Raw genomic sequence first — 23,443 nt, forward strand, 5'->3', positions numbered from 1 at the left:
CTGTAGTTTGGAGAAATTTGTCTTCTTTCAAATTGAGCGTGATAATCACTGCCTTGCTAATCACCCAAGGTTGTAGTCAGAGGGAAAAGAGATGTTGCATGTGAGAAGGTTTGCAAACTGCGAAAATAAGGTTTTCTCATCTGCCTTTATGTTATTGGCACAATGCCTTTTTCTCATTTTTTTCTAAAATTCAATCTCATTATCTTACAATCAGACTTTATATGAATATGAAGTATTCGTAGGTTTGTAACGGACTTGGCAGATCTGATAACACTGCATTCCTTCAACCATTTGTTCAATCAATCAGAGAATATGTATGTGGTACTATTTCATGATTGAACCAGGACTAGGTATTTAGAGTCAGAATAAAACATGCCTGAATCCTGCCTCATCCACCAAAGGAATTTATAATGTAGTCACAGAGATAAACAACTATTTAAGGTTCAAAAATTAAAATATAAAGTGACGACTTATGGAAGTCCAAAATGCAAAGGAACCTCAGAGAGGTGAAAAAGATTGCAAACTACATGTATATACAGTTTGCTCAACTGTTTATTAATGGGCATTCTGCTCACCTGTTACTCCACATTTACCTTTCTGCCTTAGTTTTAAGTACAGAGGAAAAGGCCACAGAGGTCATCTGGTCAACCTGTCATCCATAGAGGAATGATCTTGACAATATCCTGAAAGACAGGCTGAAATCATGACGTTAACACTTCCTCTGTCCCCAGGGCAATCTGTCCTGTTGTTTGACATCCCTAATTCACAGAAAGCTCTTCCTTACATTGAATGAACCAAAGTTGGCCACCTGGTAGCTCCCAGCCGTGGTCCTTCCCTTGCTTTTGGAAGCAAGTCCATCCCTCCTCCATATGGGAGCCATTCAGATGACTGGAGGCAGCTCTTGCATTTCCCCATCTTCACCTGCAACTTCCCTTTGACTCTGCTATTTCCTTACACTGCCTGCAGTGCCCCTCACTGGGGAGTAGTCTTGCTAAGACCAGGTAGCAGAAATATGGAGCATATTGGATGCTCATCAGAGATAGAATGCCATGAATGGAGACTTCGTGTTGCTTGTGAGTATCACATGGCCATAACCATAGGCAGGCAGTTGACGGTTACATATAAAAATTTTAAATGGCTTGTATTTTTAACAGCATCTGCCAGATTTATACTAACTACTTGAGACTAAATGACATTTTTGAGGAACAGATAAACTTAATCTGACACATATCATTTAAATGACTTTCCAAAACAATATAGTCTTTACTCTAATTACCAATGACATATTTACTTCAATGCCAATTATAAACTTGCAAAAAATGTGAAGAACAACTTATTATTATTTTTTCACTTGAATATCATCATCTTTATGTAAGAATAACTTAAGTTTACCTGAACTAACCCTCCCCAAATGTTTTTTATTTAATGTTTTATAGCAATAATGAGGGAACTGTGGCAAGTCTCACAAATATCTAGAATTTGCACTAATACGACTAACGCACAAAATGGAGGAAAACAGTCTCACCCAGCTAACTAATAACTAATACTTATTTCAACAGATTGAGTGTTAAAAGCCTAAAATCTAATGATGATGTTATCTCTCAGCAAATACAGGAGAAACAGAGGTGGGCTTTGTTCCAACTTTTGGACCTTGTTATCTGAACCTTTACGGAAGCCCAAGAGAGTACACAGGATTCCCAGACCCCTACGATGAGCTAAACACGGGAAAGGTTAGTTCTTCTATTAGGGTTTGTTATTAATGAGCACTGATTAATGTGGTGCCTTCTTCTAATGGTTACAATTAAGTCTCATATTTAGGCCTCCCCCCCACCAGAAACCCACCAGGTGACTGATCAAGTGTTAAAGGATCGAAATCTCACGTTCCTCAAGTCTTAGAATGCAAGAACAGGCAAGGGTCCTGGAGACCACCTAATTTGGCAATTGCAAATGCATAGCATGGCCATTCCTCCAATCCTACACTTAGGGCCAGTCATCAACGTTGGCTGTTTCCGAAAAGCAAATGTACTACCTCAGAATTCTGTTCAACGCCATGTTCTATGAATTTACCGAATAACTGGAGGTGACATGCTTGAAATTACCATCCCTGATCTGATCCAACCTCTTCATTTTATAGATGTGGACATGGAGGCCTCGACGTGGGAAGTGGTCTTTCTACCACATTAGAAGCCCAAGTAATGTGTATTAGTTAGCTCCCAAAGTGCAAGAAAGGGACTGAGGTAGAGAGAAAGCCCTGGGGGTGGGGGTGGGGTCGGGTGGAGGACTGGCTGTGGAGGTGGAAACCACCCCTTCCTCTCCAGAGGATTCTGTTGCCAGCACTGCTGGGTATGGTGGGAGGAGTATCTGCAGTGAATCCTCACATTCGGCCACACCCAGAACACCTTCCGCTTTTATTTCCTGGCTACTCTGACACGCCCTGGTTGCCAACATGGCATCCTCCCTATTCCGAGAAGAGGAGAAAAGAAGCCAACTTAACACAGTTTTTTCTTTCTGATACCAAAGACCAGCTGAGAGAGTTACCCACTGATTCATTTGGGGAACGAGGAACTTTTAAGTTGTAGCTGGATTGGCCCAACTAGAGCGACAGAATCTTTGGACTGTCATTCATGCCTGCAGGAATAACCCTGTGCTGTTGCCTTTCAGGGGGAAGGAGTTGCCTACAGAGGCAGAATCTTGGTTGAATTAAGCACACTTCTTGAAAAGACACCACCAGATAAAAAGCTTGAGCCCATTTCAAATGATGATCTGCTGGTTGTTGAGGTAAATGTTGGAGTGTGGACAGTTGGTATGGAAACGGTATTTTAGGGGGTTGGTGGTGGGCTGGCAGGTACTGGCCTGCCTGGTACTGGCCTGCCTGAGCAAGTGGGGCTGAAGGGGGTGTCTGGGGACCGAAGGTCAGCTGTGGCAGAGATGGAGAGAGACCAGAGGCATAGCAAGTGCCTCTAAACACCCCCTTGATCTACCTCCCACAGCCCTGTGTGTGGGATGAGACTTGCTTCACCTTTGGGGTGTTAATACCCTATTGAAAACCAGCAAGAGTGGTGATACCCTCCAAACTGAAGGGCCTGTGTTTTAACTGGGCTTGGATGTGTCATGGGGAGGTGGCCACTAGAGACATCCCAAATGGTAAAGGAGCCACCCTAGTCACTTCCATCTTCAGAAGTAGCTGCCATATCTCAGCTTCCCAGCATGTGAGGGCATGTCTATATTAATGCCCACACTGCAGCAGCTCTGAGCCCCCATCATGCCTTGAAGACAGGAAGTCTTCAAGTTCACCTCCCCAACTATTTCTTTTTCTTGTTTTTAATCAGTTCTTTGCCCTCTATGGAGACAACTTGTGCATAATACCCATGACCCATGTGGCAAAGAACCACAGATGCAATTTTTTTCTAGTAAATTCACATGTCAGTGTAATTAATTCAAGGCAATAAATATGAAAAGAAGAATATTCTTATCAGGAAATGGTTAAATGCTCAGTTTTTTCCTTGTCAGTTAATTGACATCTGCAGTACAGATTTATTAGCATATGTGATGGAGAGCTCAGTATTAAATCAATCCTGTCTCTGTTGCTCACAGAATCATTTCCAGAGCATTCTATACCATTACTGTGGTTGTGGTTATTGGGGTTTTTTTTTTTAATTTTACTGAAGTATAGTCATTTTACAATGTGTTAATTTCTGGAGTTGTTTTTTGATAAATCATGCTGGTTTGTTTGTTTATTTATTTTAACTTAAAAAATGGGCATACAGTTGGCATATAGCATTGTGTAAGTTTAAGGTGTACATGTGTTGATTTGATACACTTGTATATTGCAATATGATTACCATTGTACTGTAAGCTAACACCTCCATTGTGTCACAGAATTATCGTACTTTTGAGATCTGGTCTCTTAGCAACTTTGAAAGATATAATACAGTATCATTGACTATAATTACAATGCTGTACATTAGCAGAACTTAATTCATCTAATAACTGCAAGTTTGTACCCTTTGACCAACATCTTTTCAATTCCCCCAGCCCCTGGTAACCACCATTCTACTCTCTGCTTCTATGAGTTCAGCTTTTTTAGATTCCACATATATGTGAGATCATACAGTATTTGTCTTTCTCAGTCTAACTTATCTCACTTAGCATGATGCTGTCAAGGTCCATCCATGTTGTTGCAAATAGAGGATTTCCTTCTTTCTCCTGGCAGAATAATATTCCATTGTCTATATATACTACCTCTTCCCGAACTGTTTCTGAGAATCCCAGGTTGATGCTTACATGTTCTAGAAATCTGAATAGTTTGTCAGAGCAGCCCAGCTCACCGATGCCCCTCTGCCTAAGACCTCTCTTTGCTGGGTTCCACCCCTCCACCCTCCCACCAACAAGCTTCCTCAGGCTGTTGCCCTCTCCTTCACCCTGCATTCCAAGTAGGGGATAGGGCCTTCATTACATCAGAAACCAAACAGCAACTTTAAAAAGGTTTTACTACCAGGTCAGGGACAAGAGTAGAGAAACCCCATGAAATGGGTACCTTGAAGTGGCTGCCAAATATGGCTCAGACCGGCTTTCTGGGTCTGTTACAGTTGGCCTTCCTGTCTCCCTCCAGCCTGCCTCCTTGTGGCAGATCTCGGTTCTCCATTTGCCCCAACCTCCAGTACCGCCCCGTACACGTCATCACCTTGGAGTCCACATCCAACTGCCACATGTTCCCAAGCAGACCAGGGCTTTCTTCTTCCTTCTGGTAGTGTCATGTCTGCCTGTTATAAGATCTGCCCCTTTCAAGATGACTCAGCAGAAGAATATGCATTGCCTTTAGAGGAAACTCTCCCTTCTCCCCTAGAGCACTGTGGCCTCCTCATTGACTCCTAAGAAGACAATTAATTTTATTAGGAGATTAGAATCCAAAGCAGTGTATCCTGGATTCTTCAGTCTTGGCATGTTTGCAGCATCAGTAGTCCAGTTCTTCATAAGCTGCACAGATATCCATCCAGTTCCTCTGTTTTCCCTTTAAAAGGAGAAGGTCAGCTGCACATTCTTCCTGAGGTGGCCTCTATCCCCACCCCGCAGCCCCAGGAAAGAGCACTTACATCACCACAAGAATAAGTGTAACTTCACTCAAGGGAAGACACATTTTCCCCCCAAAACTGGCAAAGATGAAACCATAGTCCTATCTAACATATACACTTAACAGTTTATTTCACCAAACAGAACAGTTGAATTCAGGTTATTTAAGTTGTGAAAGAACTGTGGCAGGGATTTGCTTTATAGTAACATTTAAGATCTACCCAGGGAATTATCCTAAGCAAAGCAGTGGTCTGCCTGAAATGTGAATTCACATCTCTTCCTAGAATCAGAAATTGCTTACAGTTTTTAAGTCACAGTTTTTCCAGTTTTTCTACCTTAATGTATCCAATAAAAAAAGTCTTAGGCATATTTTTTGCTGAATCAAGCTCTTAAACAAGTGGATAGAAAGGCCAGGTTATTACAATAACTCATTAGGAGATAACTCTTCAAGAAATGAATCAAGTTCCTCTCCGTCACCCTAGTCTTCATCCCGTCCCCCACCCCTGCTGATATCCAGACACGTAAATAGTACCATCCGGAGCAGCTTGCTCACAGTGTGAACGCACTCTGTTGGAACTTGTGATGCCTGGAAACCCCAGCTATTGTCTTAGAGCTCAGACCCTCCAGGGTGAGAGGAGGGTCCTCTCGGGGCTTCTGCGAGTTCTGCACAGGAAAATCTAGAACGACGTTATGGAATCCTGGCCATGTGGAGGTGGCAGGGCAGAGCCAGGCCAGCCAGAGGCGGCGTCCACGCCTCCCCGCATGCCTCCCCTGCATACTTTCTTCTCTTCAGTAACAGGTGGCTTCGGCTTGAGTACCATCATTTTTTCTAGGCCCTGACTTAGTCCCCATATATGTCTCATATTTTTTTAATTTAAAAATATTGGGGGGAGAAGTAGGTAATTAGGTTTGTTTGTTTGTTTGTTTGTTTATGGAGGTACTGGGGATTGAACCCAGGACCTCACGCATGCTAAGCTGCTAAGCAGGCACTCTGCCACTGAGCTATACCCTCCCCCTGTGTTTCATAGTTTTGCTCCTTCCCTTCCCTGATATCATCCTAGGTGGTTCACAAAGAAGAAGTTATGCTGTATATATAAGTCTGACTAATACAAATAACTTCCTACTTTGTGATTTTCATGCAGCAATTTAAACCAAACCTAGAATTTCTGCAGCACTTCGGAACCATGGATGGTTCAGCGGGGCTTAGTTTGTGGGTAGTTAAGGGGACTCCTGACAAGTGACAAAAGTCCCCCAAGCCCCTCTCTACCAAAGTGACTGTGGACTAAGATAGGGAAGTTTTAAAATTTGAGATGCCCAGGCAGAACCTGTGGAAGATGGGGTCCAGATATTAATAAAAACTCTTCAGGTGATTCAATGTGCAGCTAAGATTGCAAACCAATGTTTTAGATACTCTCAATAAAAGATGGAGAGTCAGAGGGATTTCTGATGAAATCCTGTTGGAGGTTTTAATTGTCCCGTGTCAAAAATTCTTTAACCAAAATGGAGATTTTTGTAATAGTGGGAGGTCCTGGCATTCTTTAAGACAGCAAACTACAGTCACTGTCAGATGTTCTTAAAATGGTCCTCAAGAAGTTAAAAATAGAATTGTCATATGATCCAGCAACCCCCTGCTAGCGATCTACCCCTAAATAATTGAAAGCAGGGACTCAGAACGATATTTGCACACCCATGTTCATAGAGGCATTATTCACAATAGCGAAAAGGTAGAAGCAACCATGAATCCATTGATAGATGAATGAATAAAGAAAGTGTGGTATATACACCCACACCCTTAAATTAATTAAACAGGGAGGCCATTAGACAGAGGTGACTCTAATGTTTGGGAGCCTACGTAAGCACACCAAAACCTAGGCCTGGAAATGCCTCAAGATGAAGAAATCAAAACCGAAAGACAGATCATAGATAGCCAATTAGGTTTTCCCAAATAATGCAACCACTTAAGCTGTAGCCAATCAGATAATCTCCTTGCCTGCCTTCTCTCTCTGCTCCATAAGTCTTTTCCTTAGCTTCTGTCCCGGGAGTGCTGCTAGCCACTTGTGTTTTGTTGATGCTCAGTTCCAATAGATGTTTGCTCCAATAAACACTTCTTAAATTTTTTTAATTAAAAAGTTTTAATTTTTGTATTAAAAATTTTAAACATGCCTCAGTTTCTCTTTCAAACAGTACAGCGCAGTATTATTCAGCCTTAAAAAGGGAGGGAGTTCTGATATATGCTACAACACGGCTTAACCTTGAGGACATTATGCTATGTGAAATAAGCCAGTCACGAAAGGACAAATATTGTTTGATCCCATTTATGTGAGGTACCTCAGAGTCGTCAAACTCAGAGACAGAAAGTAGCAGGGAATGGGAAGTTAGTGTTACTGGGTACAGAGTTTCAGTTTTCTAAGATGAAAACAGTTCTGTGGATGGATGGTGGAGACAGTAGCACAGCAATATAATGTGCTTCATCACATGAACTGTACATTTAAAAATTGTTAAGATGGTGAATTACGTTATGTGTGTTTTACCACAGTTAAAAAAAAAAAGTTTTAAAAATAGTTGTTTGAGTACTTCCGTAAATGAATGTCCACGTTCTTGCATCATATAAGGCAGAAGACCCACCCATGATTGTGATTCACTTTACAGAATGAAGGTCATGGTCATGGTATGGATGAATAAAAAAGGAAAGGAAAATCAGTTCTAAGTATTTTTCAGGGATCGAGTAATTTTTACTAGCTTTTTAGAAGTCAAAGATGTCACTATTTTGCTACTTAGATGGTGGTACACAAATTGGTAGCAACAGGAAAAAAACAAATACAACAACAAAAAAGTCATCATATGCCAAAGATGGATAGCTCTGTGACCTCCACATCTCAAATTGCAGGACTACAGAGCTGAGAGTTCCTTCTCTAGGGGGTTTCAAACGAAACTTGCTATGGTGAGAAACTTGTCAAGCAATTTGAAAATTATCATTCGTGGGTCTCACAAGTTTGTCAGTGGAGCACATAGTTACACTCTAGTAACTCAGATGTTCTCACCGCCAAGCTGAGCAAGTGTATACAGAGACTGGGTACCACAGGGATCAGGAGCAGACTCTAGAGGTGGACAACGTTAAATGGCAGAATGCCCATGACATAATGAGGCGCAGCAACTTAGACCATCGCATGGCTCTGTTTGCCTGAAGAAGGCAAAGTGCCTGAAGACCAATGCGAATGTGATCCACAGAGAAGGATTTAGGCCAAGATACGGATTCAAAAGGCTTTATGTGCCCAAATGGAGAAAATCCTGATGGGCTCATGGTCATTTCTGTGAGGCTGATAGACACTCACCATGGTCATTGTTGGCCCTGTGTTCAACTCCCTCGCAGACACATACACTCATTAAGCCATTGGAAAAACAAAGAACAAACAAATGAAATAACAAATGATGGAGGGGATGTGAAGAAAAGGGAACCCTCATGCACTGTTGGTAGAAATGTATATTGGTATAACTACTATGGAAAATAGTATAAATGTTCCTCAAAAAATTAAAAGTTGAACTACCATGTGGTCTAGCAGATCCACTTCTGAGTACAGGGATGCCTAGAAGATATTGCAGGTTTGGTTCCAGACAACCGCAATAAAGCAACTACTGTAACAAAGCAAGTCACATGAATTTTTTGGTTTCCCAGTGCATATAAAATTTATGTTTATGCTATACTGTAGTCTATTAAGTAAATAGACTAATAGCATTATGTCTGAAAAAAAACAAGTTACACACCTTAATTTAAAAATGCTTTATTGCTAAAAAATGCTAACCATTATCTAAGCCTTCAGCAAATTGTAGTAGTAACAAGAAAGATCACTGATCACAGATCACCACAACAAATGTAATAATGAAAAAGTGAAATATTGTGAGAATTATCAAACTGCAGCACAGAGATACCAAGTGAGCAAATGCTGTTGAAAATGGTGCTAAAAGATGTATTTGCTAGAGGCAGGGTTGCCATGAACCTTTAATTTGTTAAAAACACAATAAAGAAAAGCACAGTAAAATGAGATATACCTGTATTTATCTGAAGAAAACAAAAACACTAACTAAAAAAAAAAATGCATCCCAATATTCGTAGCGTTGTTTACAGTGGCCAAAATATGGAAGCAACGTAAGTATCAATCTATCCACTGACAGATGAATGGATAAAAAAGATGTGGTATATATTGATATATATACACACAATGGAATATTACTCAACCATGAAAACGAATAAAATCTTGCCACTTGCAACAATGTGGACAGATTTAGAGAGTATTATGCTGAGTGAAATAAGAAAGAGAAAGACAGATACCATATTATTTCACTTGTATGTGGAATCTAAAAAAATAAAACAAATGAACAAACATAACAAAACAGAAAGAGACTAATAGATACAGAGAACAAACTGGTAGTTGCCAGAGGGTGAGGGCATGGGAGCATAGGTGAAAAGGTAAATGAGATTAAGAGGTACAAATTTCCAGTTACAAAATAAATAAGTCACAGGGATGTGATGTACAGCATAGGGACTTAGTCAATAATTATTCTAATAACTTTGTATGGTGAAAGATGGTAACTAGACTTATGGTGATCATTTTCTAATGTATAAAAATATCAAATCATTACTTTGTACACCTGAAACTAATATAATAATTTAATTATACTTCAATAAAAATAAAAATTTAAAGTACAGAATAAACTTTAAAAAGAAACCATGTTTGATTTCTATTTCAGAAAAATAAGTTTACCTAATCTCATTTTAAAATCTGACAGTCTTTATTTTTGTTTGTGATTAGAAAATTACTACTTAAATGATTCAAACTATTAAAAATGTATAGTTTAGAGAGTAAAGTTAGCCATGATCCCTCTACCTTCCCCAATATAACTGCTGTTAATGATTTGATTTATATTCTTCCAGACTTTCTTCATGCATATGCCAATATTAAAATGTATATTTGATGGGTTCACTTAAAAATATACCTTTTTTCCATGTTTGTACTTACAGGTCTACCTAAGTCTTTTAATGAACTTTCATTCCATTATATGGACATAATGTAACTTGCTTGACCAGTGGCCTATTGACAGATAGTTGCATTGTTTTCATTTTTTTCCTCTCTGTTCCAATCAACTCTGCAGTGAACATCCTGGTACTTCTTTCTTTGCCCACTTGTATGTGTACAAGGGGAACTGTTTGATTCAGGTCATTCTCTGCTGGCATTTAATTCAGCACTAATTATTGGGTTTAGAATTACATCTGCTAGAAATCCACATGTAAATAAGAGCTAAAGAAGTTTCACTGAACCCTGTGTCTCCCCATACTTTGTAGAAATACCAGCGAAGGCGGAAGTACAGCCTGTCTGCCGTGTTCCATTCGGCCACCATGTTGCAAGATGTTGGCGAGGCCATTCAGTTTGAAGTCAGCATTGGGAACTATGGCAACAAATTTGACACGACCTGTAAGCCTTTGGCATCAACCACTCAATACAGCCGTGCTATATTTGATGGTAAGTCCGCCACGGGCCATTCTCTCCTGTACACATTTACACCAGGTGCATCACAGGATGAGAAGCATGCAGTGGATTCTCCCTCCAGCACCCATTATCCCCAGCATACGCTTAGTGGGAAGGAAAAGGTTGAATGGGGAAAAGAGGTGGCTGGAGTAGAGGTACCTTCGAGAAGGGTCAGGCTCTTTGCCAGGGGCTGAACCCCAAAGTCCCCTCCCATGCCCAACATTAACTGCCCTAGTCTTCTTTTTTCTTTTAATGGAGGTAAAGGGGATTGAACCCAGGACCTCATGTGTGCTAAGCACGTGCTCTACCACTGAGCTGTACCCACCCTTCAACGCTGGCTCTGTTTTATAAAGTCACAAGATGCTGACTTGCTAAATACTGGGCTTCCCCTGAAACAGCTCCTGCCCCTGCCCACTTCTGCCCCCAAATCATTCTCAGAATGAGTAGTTGAAGTGGTTGGGACTCTAGCTCAGGCCCTGGAAAATCAAGCTGCTGGTCTTCACTGCATTACTCCCCAGCACTCTGATCTTAGCCACATCACTTAATTCTAACCTTCAGTTCCTTCATCTTCTCCAGAGTTGCCATGGGGATTAAACAGCTGCATTTGAACAAATGTGGATGAGAAATAGTCCACCTTTTAAGGAGCTTACATTCTAGTGTATAAAATAAGTCATAATAGAAGACAGAAGATGAGAACGCCCTAATAAAGATGTCAACAAATGGTTTGAGAGTATACAAAAGGGAGAGAGGAATCCTGATCAACTGTCCCAACAGTGTTGCCATAGTTTTTGCTAATTTTTGTGCAAGTAGTGTTAAAATATAAAGTGTGCTGGAAAATGTTGGCTAATGATTCTTAATCACTACAAGGCTCTAAGTAATACCAAACCCTATTTACCCAGTTAAGGCTTTTAAAAAACAGAAAATTCTTTTTTCTTGCCCCACTTCCACCAAAGAAATATTTATTTAGAATAACAGTTTTCAGGGACAAAGACGTATAGTCTAATCTCCTGTGTTCTCTATATTTTCTGCTGCCATGTTATTTTTTTTTTAGTTAAAAATTTTTTTTTTTACTTATTTTCTCAGTGGAGGTACTGGGCATTGAACCCAGGACCTCATGCATGCTAAGCATGTGCTGTACCACTGAGCTATGCTCAGCATGCACCCCACCCTCTGCTGCTGTGTTATGTAATCATCAGTGATGTTCAGATGCATGATCCTGAATCACCAAAAGATCCTGAGATAATCGAACTAGGTTTACTGGGTTCTTGTAGAGAGATTTTCAAAACAGGCTGAATGAATAATAACTTTCTATTTATCTCTCAGTTGCTTAATTGAATAAAATTAAAGAACCAGACCACCCCCAAACCATTCCCTAAGCCTGTGATTAATCAGCAGTCCAGTTTGCACATCTCCTTAATAAAAGTGTCCAGTGTTCACTGACCCTCCATGTTCTACACCAGGGAACTACTATTACTACTTGCCTTGGGCCCACACAAAGCCGGTTGTTACACTGACTTCATACTGGGAGGATATTAGTCATCGCCTGGATGCGGTGAACACTCTCCTTGTCATGGCAGAACGGCTGGTAAGTTTATCTTTTCCACATTTCCTTTTCACCAAATAATGAATTATGTATTAGCTAGAATGGAGGTTAGGCCACTTGCTATACCACAAGACCTCAGAATGAAATAGTAAGCAAGATGAAAGCTACTTCTTTATGAACAGTTGAGGTAGGTAATCCAAAGCCGGTAAGGAGTTTCCATGGCACTGGGGACCCAGGTTCTTTCCCTCTTGTTGCTCTCCCGTCACTAAGGCATTGTCATTGTCTGCGTGGGAGAGGCAGCTCACCACTTGACTCACCCTTCGGCCTTAAGGAAGGAAAAGAGGAGGAGAAGATGACACAGGCCTTTCCCTTCAGGGGAAGACCCAGAAGTCACACACTAGATTTCTACTCATTTTGTACTGGCCAGAACACAGTCAGACAACCACATCTTACTACGGGGGAGTTGGGAAATGCAGTCTTATGCCTGGGTAGGCATATGTCCAGGTATCAGTTCTCTCACAGTGAAAAAGAGAGGATGGGTAGTAAAGGAGGGGGACAATTCATAGTTTCTGCCACAATTTGTACATGGAGTGTGGTGTGGAAAATGGTTTATTCCAATAGAAATGTGCAACCCTTAGAGCTTTGCTGTTAAAGCAGTAAAAATCTCTACTGTGGGAAGAAGTGGGCTTAGAAGAACGAGAGCCTAACCATTTCCACTCTTGCAGAAGACTAGAGGAATCTTCTTGTTTGGAGGTTGGGGGGTTCCCTCTGGTAGGAACTTGCACAGATGTGATATCTGTGATTATCCATCTAGTTGACATTGCTGATGAGAAGGAAAACATGGTTGGGATATTTCTAATTAAGTCAAAGAAAGTAAGTTATTTATAGCAGATACTGATAAAATCCATCTGGTATTAGTGTTTTGATTTCAAATTATATTACTATTAATTTTTTCTAAGACCCATCCTCTGTCAGGGCTGGACCAGGACATGTGTGATTCCTGGAATATACTTGATCTAAGACTCCATGGCAAAACTTAAAAATACTATTTTATGTTATAAAGACAAAACTGGAGGAGGATTGTACATTTCACTTAGGCATAATTGTCCACATAATAAAGCTACAACTGATACGTAGTGTGGTTGTAGTGTTAATTTCCAATCCCCCATATCAAGGGGTTTGGTGGAGAATCGGTCACACGTCTGTTCTAATTCTATCTGGGGGTATTTTTCAGCTGTTTCATCCTCCTTCTTATCAGCTCTCCATTGACCAGGCTGCTCTAATTCCATGTGAGTCTGGACAGGGCGATGGCTTTCCAGGATCAGGATTTTTTTATAATCACGATGGGCTCTCCCTTAGTCTCTCTGTTGGCAAATGCTCAAAGTGACACAGTAATATGTTCTGGGCTTATCTTGTACTTTCTGTGCTCCAACCCTGGAATCACCTTTTCCCCAAGGAGCCCTGGTTCCCTTCAGTGGGAATGGAGCATGAAGAACAAGGTCTGGGTATTACAGTGCTCCCTACTACTGGGATGTCATTGCTTCTAGGCCTTCTTGGCAGACAAATGTGCACAAATTTGCACATGTACATACACATGTATATACATGTCTATATCTGTCTGTATACTAAATGCAGTGCGTTTGTAAGGATAACTCCAGTTCCCTCCCAGTGTCACAGGGTTTATTCTAATCTTCCCGATTTCTATATTTACAATTCACTTCTCCAACAGTAAGAATCTGGCTTCCATTATCCTCAATATATTTACTCATTTGTTCAACCCTAAAATCCAGAGATAGAGTACTGCAAAAAACAAGCCAAATTAGTGTGATACATTTAGGGTTCTTTCCTCCAAACTGAGGGAATATAGTAAAAACAGTGTGCTCAAAAGCACTTGGGTTAGTTCAGTGTAGTTATGTTATTCATCTAATGTGTAGTTAGGTTCATTTGTTTCTGTTTTATAGTCCATTTTAAGGTTCCTTCCACCATCCTTGTTGGTCGTTCTTTTATTGCCTTTTGAATACATAAAATATTTACATGGTTTCAAAGGTCAAAGCTGTATGAAGAGGTTAGGTTGTCTTATTACTTATATCAGTGTTGATTGCACTTGGAAGAAAAATTGTACTAAGCTGTGGTGAACATTATTAAATGCAAAGAAAAAAACACTGTTTTTTCTGTTAAGTCTTTTTGTGTATTTTTTTCTTGAAAATACAAGTTAAACCTTTACCGGGTATAATGCACAATTACCAATTGTTTCCTCCCTTTCCAAATTCTTCAGCAATCAAACATAGAGGCTCTAAAATCAGGGATACAAGGTAAAATTCCCGCAAGCCAGCTGGCAGAAATGTGGCTGAAGCTGATTGATCAAGTTATAGAAGACACCAGGTATGATGCTCTTGTTCGTCCCTCAGAATTCCCAACCACACTCCCCTTCCTTAAACTATTAAGACTAGAAGAGCCTTTAGAATTTTCTAGCATTTGCCCGAAAAATGAATTTGATTTAGTCAGGCTTCTCAAAAGGCTGTCCCTGGGAAAAGTCTCTGAATCATCAGCAGGAAAAGCTCCACTTTCCGATTTGGTGCCAATTCTAAAGCAGCCAGGGAGGCTGAGGCCCCACGCCAGGAAGCACGTCCTGTGCAGCCTCAGGCAAGGGAGGGCTGGGGAGGGAGTGGGTCCGTGCCTCTGCCTTCCAGCAGTCCTTCTATGCCCACCGCCCTGAGGAAGGAGATGCCTGCCTCCCACAGAGCCAGAATCTGGGGGTGGAGCATCGATTTCACCATTCAGAACAGCGTTCCTAACTCATAAACACACTTTTTAGAAACAGCCGTTTTCTTTGCTCTTTTGCTGGATGCCTAACGAGCACTCTGGCCAAGCCTCCCTTCGATGAAGCCAGAAGATTCGACTCAAGCCAGAGAACCTTTCTGAACTGACTTGGGGGAACTTCTCAGATCTCAGAGTATTTGGAAATCAAAGGGGGAAGTGATAGTTCCAAACTCATTTAAAATATTGGCTCATAAAGCAGTGGACAGGGAAGTTCTAAAAGAAAAGCATGTTGAATACTTGTTACCAGCATCAAGAACCAGGGATTTTTTTTTGTCCCCTCTGGGCTAATGCCTAAGTCTCCCAGTCTTCTTGTGCCTTCCAGTGGTTTAGTTAGGTAACTGACATGTAGCTGAGCTCAAAGTTCTGCTGGCTCTTGTTTAAATTCCGAGAATTTATATTTGGGTCTCCTTATTTTATATTTGAGAAAGTAGAGGCCCGAGGAGGTGAAATGACCCATCTGAGGCCCAGAGTGGGGTTTATGAGCGTAACTTCTCTTCCTGCTACACACTTCCCACAGTCAGCATCTATTTATCCAAGGCCTTATGTGTGACTTTTGAGCTAGCAGTTTCCATGTATATTTTTGCCTCAAAAAATAATTTCAGGGACTTCACCCTTCCAATGCACGGCCATAATCACCAAGGTAACCAAACAGAAACATTGGGTAGTACCTTTTTTTTAAACATTTTTTATTGATTTATAATCATTTTACAATGTTGTGGGTAGTACCTTTCACATAGAAAATGTATGTGAATTTTTAAGTGTGCTAAGCAAGACCCAGAAACATCTATGCTGTTTTTAAATAATCAGTTTTTGAAGAATCAAATTGATGTAAACTGTTTTTGAAGAATCATATTGAATACTTTTCAACTTCAGGTTAACAGGAAATTTGTGTTTGAGGGAAGTCAGCTAGGATTGCCTTCATTTAAGAAACTGGGTGAGATTCAAACCAGTGGAAATTCTAGATGGAGACAATGTGAGTAGAACTTCCCAGAATAGGTGACCACCTTACCCTGTGGCCCCACCAGCTGCTCTGGTGAGAGGGAGGCCCTGGCAGAGAAGATTAATGCTGGGCCAGCTCAGCTGTTCTGGACTTCTCCTTTTCAATGGGAGCTTGGCCTGCACAAGTGGTTCTTAACCTTTGGGAACTAATGGGCCCCTCTGAATATCTGATGAGATGATGACAATGATGCTGCAACATTATTTAGACTTCACTGTGCAATTGCTCTAAATATTCTCCATATATTCATTCATTTATTTCTCACCACAATCCTGAAAGGTAATATTATTTTCCCACATTTGAAGATAGGAAAGCAAGAGATTAAGTAACTGGTCAAGATCACAGAACTAGTTAATGGTGGAGCCAGGATTTATACCCAGATAGTCTGCTCCAAAGTCTTCATATGGTCTTCACCATGATGTCAACACAGACATACACTTTTCTTTGTCAGTTCCAGGGATTCACAGATCTCTTGAGGCCCTCCCACAGACTGCCTAGGGTTGTGCCCAAGTTAAGAATCCTTTGGCTAAATGATCTCTGATGTCCCTTCCTTCTCCTTCATTTTGTGAGTCTGTACAATGATCATAGGAAGCAGAAGAAGGGAAGGCCAGTTCCTCCCAACTGCTGCCACTGTTTCTGTCTTCTTTCCAGTGACTCCATGGGCTTCGGGTCAAACCCAAGGAATTGCTTGGGAATTTTCATCCCTCTGCATTCCCCAAGAGAGTTAGGAGAGTCTGTCTGGCAGGCATGTTTTGCCAAAGCCAGATACACTCAACTTTAGCTTAAACCTGGTCACATTTTTGAAGTCTATTAGGAAATTGGTGTGATTTGCAAGATCGAAACCAACCATAAATGAATTTGACTGTTCTGAAGCCTAAAAAGCTATTGTGCAAATTCTGTTTCTTTCTTTCTCTTTTTTTTAAAGGTACACGTTACCTCTCACGGAAGGCAAAGCTAACGTCACAGTTCTTGATACTCAGATTCAAAAGTTGCGATCCAGGTCTCTCTCCCAGATACACGAGGCAGCTGTGAGGATGAGGTCTGAGGCCACAGAGGTGAAGCCCACATTGGCAGAAATTGAAGACTGGCTTGATAAATTAATGCAACTGACTGAAGAGGTAGGGCTTTTAAACTACATGAATGTCACCCAGTATGGAAGAGGGATGCTGGGAAATGGCATCAGGGATAGAGATGGTGGTGGGAAAATCTAGTACATTATCCTGGATATTGAGCAGATCTGACAGATGAAGAAATCAAGGAGCTACTGGGCTACGATTCTAATGGGTGAACATCACTGAGGTGAGGGCAGAAGAATTTTGAGTTGGTCATCCTGAAAAGGTCTCTAAAGTGAACAAATCATTACCATCATCGTGGTACAATTGGAGAATATTTTAAGAAGAGTGATAGTGTAGCAGATCTGTGTAGTATAAAGGATTAAAATGCTGACTTCGGTTGAGGTTGAGAAGACCTGACTTTGGATCCTGGATCTACCACGTATAGGTGTTCAACCTCTTAAAGCCTCAGTTTCCCCATATATAAAATGGAGATAAAAGTAGTACTCACTGCCCAGCATTGTTTTGTGAAGATTAAAGAAGACAGAGAGGGTAAAGGAGTTAGCACAGTACGGGGCACACACTGAGTGCTGGATAAATGCTGGGTGCCATTAAGCTCTGTGGATTAGAGAATAAGGGAGTAGAAGACCCTGCCCCTGACCTTTAGAAGTCAGGAGGGGGAGGGTGGTAGTCATATGTTTGTGGGAGAAATACATTTGAAAAATACATATGTGATTACAGGTAATTTTTATTTTCTACTTTCTATGCTTTGGTATTTTTAACATTTTCTATAGTGAACTTATATCGCGTTTATAATCAGAAAAAAGGTTTAAAAAAACTAAATATTTCATATTTGGAAAATATCAGATTGTGAGATAGAGATGCTCTGTCTGCGTCCTATGAAATATATGAAACCAGTAACCCCTTGACTGCTGTGGATGGCTTTCTTTAAATGATGGGCAAGATAAAAGGAGGTATTTCCCCAAATCCCTCTCAGAGCTGTGTAGGTAGGGCTTTTGGCAGGTGAAGCTCCCCTTCTGCTTCCTTCTATTCCCTTTGGCCTGTCACAGGCTGCCTGCCAGCCCTGCAGGCTGTGGTCCTAGAAGATGTGTCAGGAGTTTGGGCAGAGCCCTAACCACAGTGTTTCTTTGCTAAGTGAAGCCCCGAGGGTCCAGCGGGCAGGGTCTTTTGGTGTCTCTGCAGATAGACTAACTCTGGCTTTGCTTCCTTTTCCATCACCCACATCACCAGCCTCAGAACAGCATGCCTGACATCATCATCTGGATGATCCGGGGAGAGAAAAGACTGGCCTACGCACGCATTCCCGCCCATCAGGTTTTATACTCCACCAGTGGCGAGAATGCATCTGGGAAATACTGTGGGAAAACCCAGACCATCTTTTTGAAGGTATGGCTTCATCAAAGCGTAATGCAAAACCCATTTCCCAAGAAGGGCTGCTTTACAATTTACTGGTCATTGAACAGTCAGGGCAATCGTGATCGATTTCAGCCCATTATGGCCCTTCCTCTAGGGTGGTAATTCCTAGCGTGGTCTGAGGTCTGCTGGCATTCCATCAGAACACTTCATAGAGGTCTCTGTGACACTACTATTAATACGGCATTGTGAATGCTTTGCTTTCTGGCATGAATTTTCCACCTACTTGTCTCTTGCCAAGCAATGCCTCTCCTCCCTTTCCTTCTAGTGAGCATTTGGGAAATAGAGAAAAAGAGAAGGTAATATACATAGTCCATGGAATCTATGCCCTAACCAAGTGGGTCCTCAAATTGCAAAATTTTGAGAATTACTACTTTAGGGCAGGGGTTCTAAACATTTTTAGAGTCACGGACTCCTTTAAGGGCCTGGTGAAAGCTCCTGGCCCTCTCTTCCAAAAGAATGCACATCTCATAAATCCTTCGCAGGACCCTGGATTAAGAACTTCTCTTGAGTGATTAAGGAGAACCAGAGAAGGGCCTGGGGATGGAAACAGATCTGAACCGTTGCCAGAGGCAAGTTTGACAACCCTCTCCCTGGCAGACTCCAACTGAGTTCCTTGGAATTTCAGGGAGAGGAATAAAAATCAAGACGAAAAAAAGCCGTCAGGGGAGAGTGTCCTCTTAAAACAAGGAGCTATCTGCTAACTTTTAATAAATGCACTCGTTGCTCTTTAGTTAAGAGGGTGAAAATAGAACCAGAGTGATTATCTTCTTTCAAGTGTCTCTTGGTGGAATAAATTTTACTTAAGATAGAACCACAATTATAATTGACCTCAGCAACGCGTGGAAGCAAACTGAGTAATAAATAAAACTTCACAGGGGGTGGGAGAGGAGGCAAAGCAGTATTCTCTGTGTTAGGGTTATAAAAATCAGTGGATAAACAGCAAAATGCTTTTAAGAGAATGTTGTATGTATTGACTGATTTTGTTAATCCTCATTATCCAGTTTAGGAAGCTGTTTAATTCAGTGGGCTTTTTTTATTGGTCTTGGGACCCCTTTATACTCTCAAAAAAATCACTGAAGACCTCAGAGAGCGTTTGTGTACATGGGTTACATCTATCAATATTTACTGTAATAGAACTTATAACTGAAACATGAAAATATATTTGTTAATTTACTTTAAAATAACAATAATAAACCCATTATAGATGACCATAAACTATATAATTTTATAAAATATAACTGTATTTTCTTTTAAAAATCAGAGAGGAGAATGATACTTTTTTTTTTTTAATTTTGTTTTTTCTCTGTTCTTTCAATTTCATTTGGAAGAAAGGAGGAGGGATCCTGGCTCATTTTGGAACTTTTTTTTTTTTTAATAAAGTTTATTCATTTATTTTTTGGTGAGGGGAGGTAATTGGGTTTATTTAGTATTTATTTATTCTTAGAAAAGGTAATGGGGATTGAACCCACGACCTCATGCATGCTAAGCATGCGCTCTACCACTTGAGCTATACCCTCCCCACCCCCCGCCAGAATGATACTGTTTTACAATTTTTGCAAACCTGGCTTCACAGAAATATAACCAGATTCTCATAACTGTTGCTGCATTTAGTCTGATGGAGTAAGTTGCTTGGGTGAAGTATATGAAGAGAATCTGGCCTCACATAGATACGTGTTTGGATAAGGGAGTATTTTAATAACATTTTCAGATAATTGTAGATATTCATCTTTGATACAACACCAAACTCAAGTGGTAGCTTTTAAAAGGTTAATTGCAACGTGGAATCTGAAACCATATCAGCGAACTTTTCATTCTGTGCTACATCAAAATCCGTTAGTTTGTCTTGTACTTTGAATGCCTCTTTTATCCAGGCATGATTTTTGTACCATTAAGCACTCATCATTTGGAAAATATTCGTTTGCTGAGTTATATAAATCTTCCTAACGTTGACACATTTCATCATACAATAGAAAAAAATCACATTCATTAATATCACTTGTAAGAAAAGTCTTTATGGACTGGGAAGCTATCAAGCTTACCCACCAAGAAAAACAAATTTTCCAAAATTCTCATTTTAACTTGAAACCTTGAAGTTTATCATTGGCAATAAAATACAGTCAGTTCTTGTCCTTGAAATGATAAGCTCGCTGTATTTTTATGTTCAAGAAAATGTCTGCCCCATATCCCAGTATGAATAACCGTATTTGTCAGCAAATTGCTGATTCAGGTAGAAAAGATATTTGATTTAAAAAAAAAAGGCTGGATCAGTCCACATCTCAATTGCATAAGAGTTTTTTCTCGAGACATACACTAATATGCAGCAGGATTTCATCACACAAAATTAAAAAGATATGTACTCAAGGGTCATGATTTAATTGGATTAGTCATTTTTACTGCTTTGTCAAGGGAATTCATAAGTAAAAACTGGCATTTTGTTTTCTTCACTGAGAGCGATGAAGAAAACTGTTACCACCCGTGCAGTTTGGCGACTGCCTTGATTCCCGCTGCAGTGCTTGGCGTTTTATCCGCTGTTGCTTTTGCACCGTCAGTGCAAATGTCAGTACAGTGGAAAAGGCAAGTAACACCTTAGTATTATTAGGAAAATAGTTTTGACTCATGAAAAGGTCTCAGGGACACCCAGGGGTTCCTGATTTAGTTGTTACTTTAAACTTTGCGGAAGGGGCATTTGGAAATATTTTTAACTATGTGAGCGAAATTTGACTGCTGAAAGCAATGATTAGATGTTCAGTCTGCTTTTGGCTTGAGCTTAAAGTCACAGCCGTGCTGTGCCCAGCATAACGTGTCATGTTGTTGTGTATCTCACAGTATCCACAGGAAAAAAGCAATGGCCCGAAGGTGCCTGTGGAGCTGCGTGTGAACGTCTGGCTGGGCTTGAGCGCTGTTGAGAAGAAGTTCAATAGCTTCGCAGAAGGAACATTCACCGTCTTTGCTGAGATGGTACGTTTAATGACATCACTGTCTTTTCCTCTTTGTTGGGGAGTACTTCTATTTTTCATCCTAAGGGAAAACATTCAGATGTCAAACCAACCACTGCCATAATCACTACCTCAAATCCCATCCAAGGGTCCTTAACTAAGGGGAGAGGGAAAGATGGATTGGAGGACTTACTATCTACCTTGGGACACAGCAGAGTGACTCACACACAAGCAACCCAGGAGTGAAGGCTCTTGAGAGTTGCAGATCTTGAGAAGCCTGCTTGGGGTTGGGTGTCTTAAACCACAGAAGACTCATTCCTTGGTTAGGGGAAGCCTCAGAGGCGTTTGTCCAAGGACAAGGAAAATGCCACCTGAGTACTTCAGAAATAAGAGAGATAATTTGTAAATCCTTCACTAAAATTAAAAATCCACATAGTTAAAAGTTTCATTAGAGTTAAACCAATGAAAATAATTTTCATAAGCTTTTACAGCTAAAAGCAAAGTCATTTGATTTTTTTAACCATATACTCTGTGTTTAACTCGAAGTGCTTATTTATGTAAATTTATTAGATGTATTCAGTGGCTCTCTTCTGACCATTTTCAGATGAATTCTATCTTTCTATAGATGGGCTTTTGTGCTCAAATAATTGGGGAGAAGACTGTCTTCATTCTAGCCAGATGGTGAATGTGCTCCTGCTGCCCACCACTAGCCTGACCACTGGTTCAGGATTGTGGTTCTGATCTGCTTGCTGGGTGAGAAAACCCATGGTCATCTTTTAGTTTTGCTTTTTATTTATCTAATAGTACCCAGCACATAGTAGGTTCCTATAAATAAATACTAAATAAATAAATACATGGTGGCAGAATTCATCCATCCATCCATCCAAGCTTTCAGGCAGTGTTGGCTTTACGCCAGGCACAGGGGCAGGTGCTGAAGATGATGAAGAAGCTACACCCTGTCCTCAAGTATCTCATAATCTATTGCAATGATTGTAAAACTAGGTGTCTTGCTAAACAGAATCCCACCCAGAGGATTTCTGATTCTGTAGCTGAGTTAGAGATTGGCACCTGCTGTGATTCCAATGTGAGTGGCTACAGGGCATCGTGGACCACTTTGAAAAACAGTGAAACCTATGGGAGGCACATACAACATTGTTAGAATGCAGGCTTGAAAGTGCAATTGGAGATAGAAGGTGTGCTGGTGGATGTAGATGTCCGGTCATCAGGGCAGTGGGGAGAAGGGGCATCAGAGCACATGTGGGAGAGACTTGCTCCTGCATGCCTGTGGGATTTCTTTGCATCCCCCTGCCCTCCAGCTCTGTGGCTGGGCCTAACCCCAGAGAAACTAGCACTGAGCAAGGATCCACCAGTGCAGGGCTCCCTTCCATTGTTTCTTATTTACAGATCCTTCCCTACAGTGAATGAACTTGAGTTTCAACTCATGTAACAAGATGATCCACCCATTTCAGTTGTTTTGCATGACTCTAAGTTCCTCCAAATTCTAACAGCCTGTGAGTACCAGGAGGGGCACATGAACAACAATAATAGAAATTTCACTGGTTCTTGCCTTCCTGTGCTGATACCAGACCTCAGTTCTAGCAGAATTTCCGCCCCTCTCCCTGCCCACCCCCCCCCACTCCCCCCACCCCCCCAGTTTCTGGAAGTCTGTGCTGCCTCACTTGTGCTAATGGTCCTGCCCCACAGCTGCTGGTTAAAAGCCTTGGCCTCAAAGCCACGTGAGGCACTAGCTCCACTGCAGCTGATGCCCTCTTGTCCATGCCAGGGTCCTTACCTGAATTGGACTCCAGCCCTGCTGGCTTCCAAGCAGGAAGAATAGGCCCGAATTGCTCCTCCACTCTGTGTCCTTGTCACTTGGAAACCAAAGTAGCCATTCACATGCCCCCAAGTCTCACAGCCCTTTCTGATAACAGCTCCTGTAGCTGTTGCCCAAAGCTCAGAGCAGCATCTGAGACAGGCACTATCCAGTCTGCTTGAATCCAGTTTCCCCATCAGACACCTACTCAAACTTCTTCCCTCCTCCTCCAGGCAAAAACTTCCATGCTGCT

General features: G+C 41.1%; 1 protein-coding gene across 5 annotated transcripts in view; it reads left to right on the forward strand.

Annotated features, from left to right (window-relative positions):
• The window catches only part of MYOF (myoferlin), a 148,155-nt gene that overhangs the window by 67,638 nt on the left and 57,074 nt on the right, over positions 1–23,443 (forward strand). For all 5 annotated transcript variants that reach the window (XR_004323874.1, XM_014558348.2, XM_014558349.2 and 2 more), the window contains 8 exons: positions 1,606–1,730; positions 2,662–2,778; positions 10,409–10,586; positions 12,053–12,177; positions 14,411–14,517; positions 16,878–17,070; positions 18,256–18,411; positions 21,268–21,399. Coding sequence is in view for 4 of the 5 variants with exons in the window: in XM_014558348.2 (XP_014413834.2) it covers positions 1,606–1,730; positions 2,662–2,778; positions 10,409–10,586; positions 12,053–12,177; positions 14,411–14,517; positions 16,878–17,070; positions 18,256–18,411; positions 21,268–21,399 (1,133 nt within the window). In the remaining variant the exon portion in view is untranslated. The remainder of the gene's footprint in view (positions 1–1,605; positions 1,731–2,661; positions 2,779–10,408; positions 10,587–12,052; positions 12,178–14,410; positions 14,518–16,877; positions 17,071–18,255; positions 18,412–21,267; positions 21,400–23,443) is intronic.

This window comes from Camelus ferus, chromosome 11, assembly GCF_009834535.1.
Source record: "Camelus ferus isolate YT-003-E chromosome 11, BCGSAC_Cfer_1.0, whole genome shotgun sequence".
In the NCBI taxonomy this organism is placed as follows: Eukaryota; Metazoa; Chordata; class Mammalia; order Artiodactyla; family Camelidae; genus Camelus; species Camelus ferus.